Source organism: Lemur catta, chromosome 10 (genome assembly GCF_020740605.2).
Source record: "Lemur catta isolate mLemCat1 chromosome 10, mLemCat1.pri, whole genome shotgun sequence".
NCBI lineage: Eukaryota > Metazoa > Chordata > Mammalia > Primates > Lemuridae > Lemur > Lemur catta.
Genome location: NC_059137.1, coordinates 37,064,732 through 37,080,163, shown reverse-complemented (window position 1 = coordinate 37,080,163; position 15,432 = coordinate 37,064,732). Strand labels below are relative to the sequence as shown.

General features: G+C 49.9%; 1 protein-coding gene across 1 annotated transcript; it reads right to left on the bottom strand.

The window, feature by feature from the left end:
* Positions 1 to 7,959: 7,959 nt before the first annotated feature.
* Positions 7,960 to 14,299, bottom strand: LOC123646188 (protein FAM205A-like). The gene is made up of 4 exons (XM_045562927.1): positions 14,074 to 14,299; positions 13,415 to 13,460; positions 12,804 to 12,864; positions 7,960 to 11,802 (listed from the first exon to the last, which is right to left on the bottom strand). Exons 1-4 carry the CDS (start codon positions 14,215 to 14,217, stop codon positions 7,977 to 7,979), a joined length of 4,077 nt encoding a protein of 1,358 aa, XP_045418883.1. The 5' UTR covers positions 14,218 to 14,299; the 3' UTR covers positions 7,960 to 7,976.
* Positions 14,300 to 15,432: the final 1,133 nt, after the last annotated feature.

Sequence of the window (15,432 nt, the reverse complement as noted above, 5' to 3'; positions counted from 1 at the left end):
CTAATATATCCAATGTCTGGCCTTCCATAGGGATGATTTATGCCAAATTCTTTTTTTTCCTATGAATGAGCCATAATTTCTTGTTTCTTGGTATGCTTAGTAATTTCTTGTTGAGAACTGGGCATTCTGAGCATTATAGTGTGGTATCTCTGGAAATTCAATTTTCTCACTCCTTAGGGGTTGCTGATATTTACTTATTGAGGACTGTGCCATCAACTTATGACTTGCATATTTTTTGCTGTGTGGGGTCACAGTTTCTGTTAGTGACCTGACCCCTGCCCCTCCCCCAGCCAGGTTCTATCCCTTTAAATCTTCTGATGTATGCTGCTGGGGAAGCAGCTACAGCCCAAGAGGGTTGAAACTAAGGCAAGCCTGTCCCTTAGGGAACTACTAGACAAACCAAAATGGAAACTCCAGATTTTTGGAGCACAAGGTTCCCACTGCCTGCCCTGTGACTAGCCAGCCACTCCAGAAATGTGGGCTGCTATCCCCACGGTGTTGGCTGGTAGCTAGTTCACACATGATGCTCTCTTATGAAAGATCAGCAGCCTCTCCCTTCATCAAGCATTGCCCTGGGGGATGCTTGTTGTAAGTGTCCAGCCAGGTTCCAGACTTGTGAAGTAGTTGATCCCAGTCTCTCTTTCCACCTCAGTAGTTGCTTTGGTGGAGGGATCAACCCCTAGAGCTTCTTACTCCGCTATTTTGCATGTTATTGTTTCAGTAATTTAATTTTTAACATTTAAAATCTTTTAACCACTTTGAATTTATCCTGGTATGTGGTGTGTGAGGACCATAACTTAGAATCTATGTTTAAAACTGAATTGAGACCTCAGAATTATGATCTTGAGGTCTGAACTGGAAAATTCATCTGGTTTCCAGAGTGCTAAACCCAGCAGCAGGCCCTTCACCCCCAGTCTTATTCTAGGTTTCTGAAGGATGGCTTATGAGGTGATAGGAAAACCACAGGGAGATGGAGAGAGGACAAGGATTGGGAGGGATGTAGTCAGGATAGTGATGGCCAGGGACAGAAATATTGGGCCCATGATAGGGGTATTGCTGTTGGGGGAAGATGGGATGCAGAGGGAATGGGGACTGGCAATGAGGATACTGTTGGGTGGGGATAAAGAGGTGGTGTTTTACCCCAAGGTCCACAGAAGAAAGGGGCTGCAATTTGAGTGGCCTAGCGGAGAGGTAATTGAGCCCTTGAGTTTGACATTTTCCAATAAGCTGAGGTCTTAATCAGGGCAGGGAGTGTCTCTGCTGGCAAGAGGCTGGCATTCCTGGAACAGGACTGGGCAAAACCAAGGAGATAAGATTTCTTGGATCTTTTGCTTGGCCTGATAGCAGGTCCTGGCACCATAAAGTTTTAAATTCCTAGTTTCCCTGTTTTCCCACCTGCCTAGTGGTAGTAACTAAGGAGTAGTGAGTAGCTTATCTACGAAGAATTCCCAGAAAGGTAGATTGACATGGGCCTAGTAGAGGCATGTAGATAATTCCACAGTCGTATTAGATTGTTTCCAAACTTAGCTGCATTTCAGAAGCACCTGGGGGGGGGATGGGCTTATTAAAAATACAGAACTAGAAGTGCTACCTCAGATCATTCTAAATAAAACATCAGAGCCAAAAAATGTATATTTTTACCAAGATCTCCAGGTAATTCCAAGCATTGGGTGAAGTGGGGCTGGGAGAGCCACTGGGTCTGTTCTGTTCCCCAAGCCACATTCTAGATGGGCACAGAGCCAGTGGTAAGGAACTAAGGTGGTCTGGGGAAAAGGAAGCTGGAGTGATGGCCGCCCCCCTCCTCCCCTGAGGGAGGAGATTTTCTGGCCTGGCACAACTTGTAAAAACAAAGAGTGTAGGGGAGGAAATGGCAGGGAAGAGGAGCAACTTCTTCTAAAATCCTGGCTCATTCTCTCTCCAAGATACCTGCCTGTCCCCCTGCCCTTGTTTATGCCACCAGGGGGTCTCACGGTGTCCACGGTGGCCACAGCTCCCTCAGGTGCCATCCTTGCCCCCCTTTCCTAAATTCAGGAAGCTCTTTCTGGCATTGACCCTAAATTCCTACCTTTCAATTTAAGCCTACAGTGGTAGAGCAGCCTCAGAGAGATGCTCCATCCTGAAGATACTGGGACCTCTCTGCCTGTTCCTGGGGCTTAGAATCAACATTAGGAAAACAGTGGGGGTTTTGCCAGAGGTGAAAACCTGGCTAGACAAAAAGCCAGAGGAGACAACAGCTGCCCTGAGGGCAAGAATGGGATAGTAAGACCTCCAGCCCAACAATAGCTCTGCGTAGATCTGGGGGCATGCGAGGGAGGCACTGAGGCAGCCTGGAGGGAGTGAGCCCAGCTACAGACACAGTCCCCAGGGGAGGGGCTGGATGATGAGGGCACTGGGTACACATCCAGCCATTCCTGTGCCCTCAGCTGCTGGCCTGGGCTCATCCCACCCCATAGTCCCACTTGAACTCTAACTTGGGTGCAGGGGTCTCTACCTTGCAACCCTGAACCAAGCCCCTCTCAGTCCTTAGGCGAGGCTGGATATAGACACTGGGAAAGAGGACACAAAGACTCAGATGGCCACACATCTGAGATGTATCTACCTACAGTTCCAGTCCCCTGGGGGAAGGTTTTGGCTTGGTGAGCTACTGTTTGACAGCCTCTGGGGTGGTAAAGGTGCAGTGGAGTGCTGCACTGGTAACTGAGGCTAAGGGGTGAGGTCCACATGGCTGCCTTCACCTCTAGCATGCTAATGAGATCAGAACCAACACACCGTGTCACCAGGCTGAGACCCTGGAATGGGGGAGAGGAACTGTACTTATTCACGGCTACCTCAGCCCCAGTGTCAGCAGGCTCACTACCTGTTTAGGACAGGCACCTGGGCCAGTTGTGGAGTAGATGTCCTCCATATGGATATTGCAAAAGTCTGGAAATCCTGACGATGGAAAGGGCCTCATTCCCATCAGCTGCAGAGCCCCAGAGTCCCAGGCCCCTCTGCTCCTGCCTGGTAGGGGCTTCCAGGGCAGCAGATGTTCCCAGCTTGGCAAGCAAGAGCCGGGAGGGGTATGGCGGGAATTTCTGCTCAAGAACTGGGCTAGTCCTGGCACAGGATTTGGGGTGGGCTGGGGTCCATGGGCCTGTATATCCAACAAGGGTCAAAGGGCCTGGGTGCGTTGGTGCTGCTGGGTTCCCAGCTGAGCGTTGAGCCATCTAGGAACAAGATGCCCTGTGGATTGCGCAGCTCTGACTGAAGGAGCTACTGAGTCCTGGGAGTACAAATGACACACACCTTTATAAGAGTGTGAAATTTGTGTGCCTAGTGTAATTGCACACATTGCTCAATGAGTAGCTACGTAGGGCTAGGGTTAGAGTGAGGATTATGCTTCGACAGCACTGATGCTGTGGTTCCAGATTGGAGTGAGGCAGTGGTAAGGACAGCACTGGAATCATGGTGATGTTCAAATAGGGTTTGGAAACGGGTTTGTGGTTCCTGTTGATAGGAGCTAGTGTATCTTGGATTAAGATTGTGTTAGGGTTGGGGTAGGGCAATGCTTGCATTTAGGATCTGGATTAAGATTGGCCAAGGAGTTATATTTTGTGTTGGAGGTTTGTTTGAAGCTTCTCAGATAGCCTGGAGAGGGAGACTTAGGCAATAACGTGCAATATGGACCTGGTATAGAGGAGAGGTGGTTGGCAGTTTTTAGAGCCCTCTGTACTTGAGGGGTTTGAATGGCCCCTGCAGCTGTCATCTGACTAAGGGAGGCAGGCATCCAGCCGCTGGGGAGAGGGCATGGCACCATTTTCTGACTCAAACGTATTTAGCCACATAAACATTTTTGGATAATACCTACCAGCATTACCTTTCTGAGGCATAGCAATTCCAAGGGGCCCATTTGAAGAACTATGGTTTAGAGTTTTCTTTGGAAGTGGGGTTGGAGTTGGGCTTAGGGGTAGGGTTGACAGGCATGTGATTGCAGTTCACATTAAAGTTTGGGGTGAAGCTGCACACGTGGTCATGCCCTGTGTCAGGGGCTCCTTCCTGGAACCAGGACCTGGTTCTTCATGGTTCCCCGAGGGTAACCAGGACTGGGGGTGTTTGGTTTGTTCTTCCCTTCTGTATGCTGTTTCAAAGAGCTGGGGGTCAGGACCCTGCAGGGATGAAGCAGCAGTAAACTGGGCGCCATCGTGGAGATGGGTGTTTAGGAGGAGGATGGGGCTCTGGAAGGGGACAGTGGTCTCTCTTCCTGATCTTGACATTTCTTTAAGAACACACAGCCATGTAGTTGAGACCAGGGGCATGTACGTGAATCCAAGACCATCCCATTAGAGGACAAGAAATGGGACAGAAATTGCAACCTTACCTTCAGAGGAGAAAGGGAGAGATAGGCCTGGTCTGAGGTGACCTAGAGGCTTTATGGAGGAGAGGGGCTTCGAAGGATGGATTTGGACTGCATTTGTGTCTGTGGGTCTGTGACGTGGGCTGTGTTACATGTGCAAAGCTGTCTTTGTGTCTGCATGTGTGTTTGTGCCCGTGTCTGCTCAAGCATGTCTGACTCGGGGTGTTCATGGGTCCATGTCTTCCTTGTCGTGTTTGTGCACACTCTGAATTAGTTTCTGAGTAGCGTGGTTGATTTGCGTCTCTTTCTGTATGTACCTGTGTGTCTGTGTGTCTGTGTCCATGTGTCTTTGACTGTGTGTGTGTGTGATTCTGCTCAGGCTTCTCCCCCTGTGCCCTCCCCGTCTCCTCCATACATCCCCCTGCCAGCACTATTTACCGCAAGAAGTGGCTTCCCTTCCCGCCGTCTGGGTCCCATGGGTCAGGCAGCCTGCCCTGGGCCTGCCCCCGCGGCCTCTGTAGCAGCCTGACCTTGGGAGTGGTGACCTCTGGAAATCCCCCGGTATCCTCTCCTTATGTGGCCATGGACTGAGAGAAGTTACAGTGGAGGGGAGGGACATGGCAGGAAAGAGGGGCAGTTGGCAGCATCCACCTTTCCTTCTGGAAACACGATCTCTCTCTGGCCGCTTCCCAGGCCCCCCTTTTCTTCCCCATGCTCTCGTCCAGACCAAGTGCTCAGGGCCCTGGCCCCCGTCTCTGGGCATGGGAACGGACAGCCCTGTGCAAGCCTGGGCCGGCCGGTGAGGGATCTGGTCCTTTGTGCCCCGCAGCACTGTACATGCCTGCACTGCGCTTACTTCTCTTATCCCCACCTGAGCTCAAGGTTGTTGTTCCTTTCTGTCCCTGTAGTGGATGCAGGGATCAGTCTTGTCCTTCCTTCTATGACAGGCCTGGCCTAGACCAGGGGCTCTGGAGTGTAGGTGGAGCATCAGGCCTAGGGTGGCTGGTGAAGCAGCAGAGGCACAACTGCCTCCCCGCTGGTGCAGGAAGCAGCGTCTCCATGGTGTTGATTGCTGTGCTCATCCTGTGTTCTTTGCTCTCCCTGCCTGAGCTGCAGCGGGCAGGTACAAAAGTGAAGCAGCCGTGGTCCTCGTCCTCTGTGACTCAGCTCTAACAGGAGCAGCAGTGTTGTGGAGAAGCCACTCTCTAGCCACTGCAGGTGGTCAGTTGCCTGAAGTTCCTCCAGCCAATTCTACATGCCCTTCTGGAGAGCACAAGGGAAGAACCCTAGAAGGTCAGGTCTGTTCAGCATGTCATGGTGACCTCAGGGTGCCAGAGTTGAAATCAAAGATCCCAAGCGAGCACTGAGGTGTTTATTCCCAGCATCTACCCTCAATTCTGGAGTAGGACATTCTTGAGTTCGTCACCTTCATGAGACTTTTGCTTCTGATTTTGCCTCCCTTGAGCCTAGGGAAAGATAGAGGCGGGAATTGTGCTTGGGTTATGGGTGGGATGAGCAAAGCTTCATCCTCCTTCAGCATCCTGCATGAATCATAGGCTCTGACCCCAACTTCTCTCAGCTCCTGGCTTTGCTGAGAACTCAGATTCCTGCAGGTATGGGCTACAGCTTGTCTGTCTGCCCCCAGCCCTTTGTCATGGGACTTTGGTCAGCAGCATGAGCCCTTGCTGGCCTCAGGCAGGTGGGAGCCAGCAGGGACCCTGGGAAGGGCCTGCTCCACCCTAAACCAGGATGTGTGCAGGCTAACCCCAGCTTGCCATCTGATGCTGCTGTGACCCCTCTGAGTCAATTCCCTTCATTCCAGGCTTCTCTCTAGTGTCCTAGCTCTGTGGCTGCCTGCCCAACTCCCAGCAGGCAGGGAGGAGGTACCTGTCACAAGACCTCCTTTGATCATTGTTGCTCCAGTTCTCCCCTTGTGCTTCTGCATCATCAATTCATCCCTTTCAACTGGACCTTTTCCATCAACATCCACCATGCTATGTCTCCAATCTTTTTAAAAAACCCTCTTGGTATGATTGCATTACATTTCTGCATGTTTATTTGAATAAAGTTCCTTGAGAAGTTTATTGCACTTGCTATGGCCAATGCTGTCTTTTCCTTCTCTCTTGAATCCACTCCAGTCACAGCTTCATCTCTTTCACTTGACACTGTTCTTCTCAAGGTCATGAATGATCTCTAGGTTGCTAAATCTAATGCTCCTTATCTTACTTGGTTCATTGACAATTTCTCACGCGGTAGAGCACTCTCTCCTTGAAAGACATTCCTCTCTTGTTCCAGTATTGCACACTCTTCTGGTTTTCCTTCTGCCTCACTGGCTATTGCTTCTCAGTTCCTCTGCTTACTGGTTCCTGCTTTACTTTTCAATTTCTTAACATAGAAGTGTCTCAAGGCCCAGTCCTTAGATCTTTCCATTTACACTTAGTTCCTTGGTGATCTTATCCAGCTGTGTGCTTTTATATCTATCTATCTATCTATCCATCCATCTATCTATCTATCTATCCATCTATTATCGGCAGCCAGGAGTCTCCCTGAAGCCCATCAGGCTTCTGTGTTGAGGGGAGATTTTTGGGCCTGTGGTCTCAGGATGAAATGGGGGAGATTAGTTGTGATGCTACTGCAGTGCTGGTAGCAGTAGAGAGGGTGAAAAGTGGTCATATTCTGGATGCATTTTTGAAGGTAGGGATAAGAGGATTTACTGACAGATTGGATGTGGGCTGTTGGGGGAGGCAAAGCCAAGGATGACTCCATTGTTCTTGTCTTTAATAACTGGAAAGACGGAGTTGCCATTAACTGGTGTGAGAAATACTGTGATTAGGGCAGGTTTGGTATGTGTGACTAGGTAGGGGGCGCAGGGTATCTGGAGTTCATTTTTGTATAGTTTGAGATGAATATTTGACATAGAAATGTATTTGTTGACTAAACAATTTGCACTTATGAGACTCTCTACTCCATGAGATCATGGGCTCCACCGGGGCAAGGCCTGTGTCTTCTTCATTGTTGTATCTGGCATGGTCCTGGTCATAGAGTAAATACCCAAATATTTAACTGTTGAATGCAAGATGCTTCTCAAGATAATTTTTACTGTGACTCTTTTGGGATCCTCCTCATCAGCTTCCACCTGTGACACAGCCCCACACCTCATCGCACTGATCACAATGATGCAACGCTTTGTCTCCCCAGCCCAGACATGGGATTCAACTACTGTTAAGGCATTACAATGCACTAGCCACGATCCTTGGCCCTAGAGATATAAGACACTGGAAAATAGTTTGGTGGAGTGGATGGTGAATGTTCAGAATCTAAGCCTGACCATTAACTTCAATGCACTCTAGACAAGAGCCTTCCTCGTCTGCGTAAGTTCCCTTATCAACTATGCAGGGTGAGGCAGGGAGAAGTCATGTGGAATGGTGACCCATCTGAAATGTGAGATAAAGCTCTTTCCCTAGATAGGAAGGACTTTTTAGCCACCCACATGCCTTTTCTTAACACAATACAGCAGAGACAAGGAGCAGGCAGACAACTCTTTGCTTAGACATATAGAGTGTATTTCAGGAGGTGGTCTGCCCCACCTGCACATTTATGGAAATGACAACAGTCTTCTTAAAGGGATGCAGTGGTTGGGAGCCTACAAGCTCTCTTTCATTGCCCTGGGTGTTCTCCTCGAGCAGACCTCAGTGTTTCTGAGGTGAGGGTTGGGAGCTAAGGCGGATGGCCCTGGTTGGGTGGCACAAGCCCCTCGAGGACAGTGCCGAGGGCAGTGGCGGGGGTGGCCCAGGACTGAGGCAGAGCCAGGATGTCTGGAGCGAAGCCTGAGATTATTGCCTGGGGAATGTGGACCACCTAAGAAGGCCGGGCCCACTGGCTTCTCAGTGCGGGGAGATCGGGCCTTGGAGTGTCCTGTTGGCTTCTCTGTCTTAGTTCTCCCCACAGGGCTTTTGGCTGGAGCCAGGCTCTTTTCAGCATTTTCTTTCCTGGTTTTGGCCACTTTCTCAGCTGTAGAGAACATGGATTCCTCATGTCCTTTGCCTTTCGTCTTGGGGCTAATACGGTGTAGAAAGGATTTAATTTTATTTCCCAAGCTAGACTCTGGAAGGCTGGGCCTCTTGTGAGTATGGGCTGGCATCACCTGCGCATGCAAAACCTGACCTTGTAAAGTTTGGCCCTGAAAAGGCTTACCCTGAATTAGTTGGCTCAGGAAAGGCCAGCCCTGGGAATCCTGGGGCACCACAGCCTGGGTGTTCTCAGGAATCATTGCTGGTTTGAGGGTGACATTTAGCTTGGTTTGACTGTCTTGCAGGGCATTTTCAGATGCTTTCCCCCCAGGGACTCGTGGAGGTAAGTCTGGGAGCTTAGGCTGAGGGTGATGCTGGGGGCTGTGTGGACAGGGCTCAGCAAGATGGAAGCTATCGCTCTGCCTCCAGGAGCCTTGGGATATCTTGTTCAGAAGCATCTCTGCTGGCCTCTGGTCTTCAACAGGGTGTCTGTCTTCTCTGCTTGAGGAGAGACTAAACCCTGCATCGCCTTCTCCATGGTCCCCAGCTGCTTTGGGTTTCACTGGGTCTTCTATCTTTTCTGCCAGCTTGGGGACTTGGGCTGAGTCCTTGCACTTGTCAGGAGTTCGGGGCTCAGGGCTCCAGGGTTCATCCAGGCCGGTGTTGTTCACGCTGGCTTCCACCTGAACACAAAGCACCTGGGCCTCTGTCATGTCCGCACTGGGCTGTGGGTTCTTGGACACCCAGTGGGCAGAATCCTGGGGCACTGCTTTGGAACTAAGTTGCTTGTGGTTCTGCTGCACTGTCTTCAACTCAATGGCCAGCTGTTCTTTAACGTGGATGCAGTCTAGATCGGGGGCACATGGAGTGTCTGGTGGGATGGGAAGTTCCTGGAGCAATGTTCCTCCTCGGTTGTTCACACACCCAAGAGAGTCCTGTGTGGATGTGTCCTCTGGGACCACTGCAGTTTGTTGCATGGACTCCCTCGCCCTTATGGGAATTCCCAATTGTATCTCTAGGACCTTTTTTCTGAGGTGGAAATTTAGTTTGGACAAGACATATGTCTTGAACGTGAGGGGGCTAGCAGGATGTGCCTGGCTGTCTTGAGACTCTGTCTTCATTATACCTTCCACTTGTGCTGCAGGCTGGAACTCTTCTGCAACATCTGCCCAAGTCCCATTGTTGTCTTGAAAGCATGGCCCAAGACTTGAACACTCTTCTTCAAATGAGATCATCTCAGTCAGAGGCTCTGCTGGGACTTCAATAGGCTCAGGTACCATGTCTGTGATGACAGGTTGGCTAGTGACACCCGGGGTCATGGCTCTGGAAAGAGCCACATAATAGAGCGCAGGGAGCCCTGACAGGAAGGCCAGATACTTGTGCCGTAAAGTTGTTTCCAGTTTCTCCTTGGCTCCCTCGGACAGGGCTCGGGGCAGCTTGGAGTGTTCAGTGACAGTCCCTGGTAAGGCCTGTTGCTGCTGATCAAGGGCCTTTGGCATCCAGGGCATAACTTTGTGATGTAGGTCAGGGTCACTTGCTGGCCGCAGCTCCAGGGGTTGGCTTTCTGGAATGCAGGGAGTTACCTTCAGGCCCCCAGGAATTCTGCTGCCCCAGGAGCTATGTACACAGGCAGGGACCTTGCCCTGGTGGATCTGTCCACATTTGGAGTCAATGTGGCTCTGCAATATTGCCTTGACCTGGGCGAACAAGTGTGGCATGGGGATGGAGGCTGGGGCCATGATGGGTGAGAACACAGCTCTATTCCCGTTGGCCTCCAGGACTGTAGGCTGGGGGATGCTCACACTGGCTAGCGCTGTGCTGCTCCAGGACAAAGTCTGCTGGTCAGCGGAGGAAAGGAGCAACTGGATGGACCGCTGGATCTTCTGGGGCAGGCCCCAGCGATGGTGAATCAGCTGCTTCTGGAGGTGGAATTCCAGCAGCCTGCGGGCATGCTCCGGGAAGAAGAGTAGTTCCCTGGTGAGGACTGAGACAGGCTTCCCCGGCCTGGAAGTTTTTGTAGTCTCAGGAGCCTGGGCTTTGTCACGGGGCTCATGTTGCGTGGGGCTCTGGGCATGCTGAGGTCTCTGGAAGACAGCTGGCAAGCCCCACTGAAGCTGGAGCTGCCTCTGCAGCAGGTGCCACTCCAAGTCTTCACACTCAGCCAGAGTCAAAAATGGGATGTTGATCTGAGCTCCTTGCTGGTCAGATGGAGACACCCAATTTGGGGAAGGTGGAGAAGAGGGTGGGGCTGACAGGGGTGGACTTTTAGGTAGCAGGGGGTGGAACGGGAGGTCCTTGAAGAGGAAAGGGCCCTTCAAGGGGGGCTTGGACATGTTCCCCTTCTTGGAGAGGCCTTGGGAGCCCAAGAAAGTGGCAACCAGGGACTCACTGTGCAGAGAAGGGAGGCCACAGAATAACTGGCTGTATTTCTCCTGCAGATGGCTCCCTGAGTCATTCGCCTCTCCCCCAGGCAGTGGATAGAGGCCACTTAGGACTTTAAGGGCTGGAGAGGGCAAGGCTAGAGCCATAGGGTTTGGGATTTGCTGAAAGTACTTTCTTTCTTCTGGGTTCATCATGGGCCATTCAGAAACCCAGAAGGTCTGGATGGGCTGGCCGGCCATACATGAACACCAGGTCTTATGGGAAATGGACTCAGATCTATGAACAGAGACCTGAGAAGTGTTATTCAGGATGACAGCAACTGGTTGGTCATCTTCAGGCTGGTAATACAACGGTGGGTTTGGCATAAGCTGCCTCATGGACTCTTCTACACGTCTGGGGAGCCCCCATCTCTGGAAATGCATCCACTTTTTTACATGTACCTCAAGAAGTCTCAGGACTGTAGGACTGAGGAATGGCAGGTGGGCAGGGAGGACTATATTCAAGGCCATAGGATGTGTCATATTAGTGATCTCTGGGTTCAAGGATAGCAAAGAGTCCTGGGACTTCAAGTTGTACTGGTCTTCATTCCCCTGGACAAAGTTGGGGTTGCTCTGCATCATCTTCTGCTGATTCACTGGGACCCCAGGCTCCTGGAGCCTTGAGGAAGCCATAGTCTCTGAGCCCCTAAGCACAACTGGCACTTGAAATTCCTGCCCTAGCTGGAAGTGGTCAGCCCAGTAATCTTGGACTGTGACTGTACTGGTCGAATGGGTAGCTGATTGGGTTAAAGACTTCTGATCCATTATTTGTGACAGTGTTGGGGTTACAGATGCCAGTGAAAGCTCTCTGGGTTGCCAGGAAGGAAGCTCCAGACTCTGCTTAAAAGACACGCTAGACACAGACAACACTTCTAGGCAAGAAGTGCCCTGTGGTGGCTCTGATAAAGGTGGGGAGATCGGGTTGTTCTTCTCCGCCAGCAATTCCTGAACCTCTAGAGCCACAGCATTGCAGGTTTGGCAGCTGGAATCTGCACACAGGACTCGCCGCACACTTCCCTCTTGAGGAAGCCAACTCTGGCTGGGAAGGGAAACATGGGAACCGTTAATGTTGGAGTGACATCTTCCTTCTCTGAAGAGTGTGGCCTGCAGTTGGCACTGATCTTCCCTAGTCCTGCAAGTCCTGGTGCCTACGTCCCCTTGATGTCTACACTCTCTGCTTTTCTTCCTAAGAAAATGTCATTTGGCAAGATGTGGGTAGGCTGAGCTGAGTGTCTGGAGCTTGTTGGGCAAGGCCTCAGATGACCCATGGGAGGACATGGTCCTCAGAGAGGACTAGGACCTGGGGTCAGTTCTCTGTTGACCTTGAGAAGCTGAACTAGGAGAAAGAAACCAGGCAGATAGGGCATCACCAGGAACACTACCAGGTAAAACCAGGATCAGTCTCATTTGAGGCTGAGGAACCCAAAGCCTTGTTGTGTTCAGTACATCCAATCCGTGGAAAATGAGGTCCTTGTGAGATCTCTGCATTCTGGGGGCTATATGGTATCCCTGCTGCTATACTCAGCAACTCTTGGGACCTAATCCTTTTATCTAGAGATCTTAAGGAGAGGATAAGATCATAGGCTCCTGTCTAAGGGCTGTTCCAGGAACTGGCCTCCCTGAAGGTAGAACTGAAAGAGGCAATGTCTATAGGGTCCAGCCAGACTCAGGAGTCTTCCCTTGAAAGGGTGGAGGTGTAAGGAGAATATGACAATTATTATTTCTTTATCCAAAATCTATTCTCTTGACTGGATAACTCAGCTTATGTCTGAATGCAACCCATTAGTGTCTTTTATGAATTATGCATTAGTAAAATTCTGAATTATAGAACTACCATTACCCTAGCACAGAGCTAAACTGGGTCTTGAGACATATGAATCCCACTCTTCCCTGGCAACCCTCTCAACCAGTGAAGCAGCCTCCACTGTGTATGTCTCCCCTCCAGCTACTTTCCCTCTCCTCTTATCTGCCCCAAGCCAAGCCAAGAAACTCTCATAGGCCAGGCTGGTTGTTGAGAGACTGCAAAGAGTAAGAGATCACCTTTTCATGACAGAGAGCAGATTCCGTGGCTTCTCAGCTTCTTCCTGGGAAAGTCTCCTAGCTGAGGAACCAGGAGACAGTGTTATTTGGCATGGGGGAGTTTGTGTGCATCATACAGCTGAATAGTAAGGCCTTTGACTCTTGTCAAGAGGAGACTGAAATCCCAAAAAGTCAATGCTCTAAGGCATGTCTGTGTGCATGCCATTTACAACACCATTCACAACATGCTGTCCCATGCCGAATGTCATTTGATCTTCACAGCCACAATGTGAGTGAGGCAGGATCATCAGCATTATGCCCATTTTATTGGATAAGGATGACAGATGAAATGACTTCCACAGGGACATAAAACTAGTAAATGATACAATTAAGGATATTGGCCCTACTTTCTTAATTCTTCATTCCCAGGGCAGTAAGGCAGAGAATTTTGGAACATTCCCAAGTTCTGATTACCCACCCATAGAAGCCTTCTATAAAAGTTGTCAGTTTGGGGAACTGGAGCCTTCAGTGGTCAGAGCCCCTGGTTCTTGGCACCAGGGATCATGGAGGGACAGGATCCATGGGAACCTCACCCGTGTAGAAGGTACTCAGAGGACAGATTGAGACTTTACCTCTTGATGCTGCCTCCCTATCCCTTTGCTGGACTTTTCGGTGACGCTTAAAGACAAAAACATTAGAATGTGAAGCTGGGACACCATTTTCTTTTTCATGTCTGAAATGAGACAAAGCTCACATACATTTTCCAGTCACTTTCTATATATATCTCTGCATTTTATACACTCTCCTACACTCCCTTTATCTAGTCCACCTTTTTTTTTTTACCCCAACATTTCCCTTCTTGGCTTGTTTCTGATTAAATTGGAGACTCCCCATTTCCATAACAAGTTCTGCAGGGAGCTTAGGATGCCATAGGAGGAAAAGTGGAACAGATTAAAGGGTGAGTGGTTCTAACAACCAAAGGACTTGTGCTTACAAAGTCCACCAACCAGAAAAATCCCCCATGTTCTGAGGTCTTCTGAGATCCAGTGAGGTTGATCCCGTATTATTTAGTTCTCAACCCAAGCCCAATCCAGAGGTTCTTGGCTTTTCAATTAGAGCTTGTTGCAGGTAGGGCCTGGTAAGGAATTACAGTCGCTAAGAAGAAAAGTACTATACAAAGGCAACTGAAAGTATGCTATAAAAATGGAGATTATAAGGTGAGACACTGAGGACATAAAAGCTTCTTATCTGAGGCTTAATTCATTCAATTGTGGTTAAAGTGTTTCCCTACCTGGCAGCAGCTCCTCTTAGGTTCCAACCTCAATTCATGGTGGCTCCTTTTCACTTGCCAGATAATTAGGATAATGAGGAAGATGGAGCCATAAGTATATAAGGGATATCCAACATCCCACAGCAAAAAAGTAGGGCTCAACATGGCAGAAACCTCATTAGCATGAGGAGACCAGCCATCTCTATATCTAGGCGTTCCGGGTCCTGGTGCCTAATGACTCCCAATGCTAGGCCTTGCTTGTCATGTCCGCCTCACAGAGGATGGAACCAGGCCATCAGACTGCATCACAAAGCCCTCCTGTTTCGTAAGGCACGTGCATGCAGTATGGAGGCTTCTGTGGTGATCAGTCTGTAGATGAGGGTATCTGGTTATCTGTAAAGGTCACAGAGCCTGGGACTAAATGTGCCAAACTCATAAGCAGCGTCTATTTCCCACTTTCTTGTCACCCCCCACCTCCTCCACCAGCATGATGGCTCAGCTGTCTCCTTCACAACTGTGTGGTCACCCACCCTCAGAAAACTGAGTGCTTTGGGACACAGGGCACCTTATGAGAAAGGGTGGTTAGGACAGGAGAACCTCCACCGACTTCCCCACTTGTTCTGGAAGTAGACCTGAGAAGCACACAAGAGTTTAGGGAGGGCAGAGTCTGGTTATGGCTTAAAAATGGAGAGCTTTGATGTTATAGGCAATGTATGATCAGAAATCAGAAGTACAGGAAGGGGTGGCAGGGAAAGGCAGAGGTGGCAGTATCTTTACATGACATGTGGGAAGAAGGAAGGGAAGCCTCCAGTGTGTGGGTGGGATGCGATTGTAAACACTGTTTTCCGTGGACGCACATTAACGCTCAGGGAGATGAATGCCTGTGGAGATGCGTTAGTGGCCACTTTGGACCTGGGGTCAGTTCTCTGTTGACTTTGAGAAGCTGAACTAGGAGAAAGAAACCAGGCAGATACGGCATCGCCAGGAACACTACCAGGACCCACTACGGGTCACAAACTCATTGCTGTTTGTGGTTGGATATATGCTGTTTGCCTGAGGAGTTTTTGTTTTTGGCTTTTTTCAAATCTGGACTTCAGAAACTTTTAGGCAGTGCAGGTGTTTGCCAATTCAGCTCCAAGACCCATCACTCCTACACCCTGATTATTGATTCAGAAATTTATGTTACCTGCTTATCCTCTGTGGATATTGCGATATGCCTCATACCCCAGTATTTCTGAATTTCCTTAAGAGAATCTTGCCCTGGTGACAGTGGTCTCAAACCAAGAACCCTCAGGCTCAAAATTTCTGAAGATGCTATTTAGTCCTTCCTCCAGTGCCCAGTCCACACAGAAGGCGTGGTGAGCACTCAGGGTGTGCTCA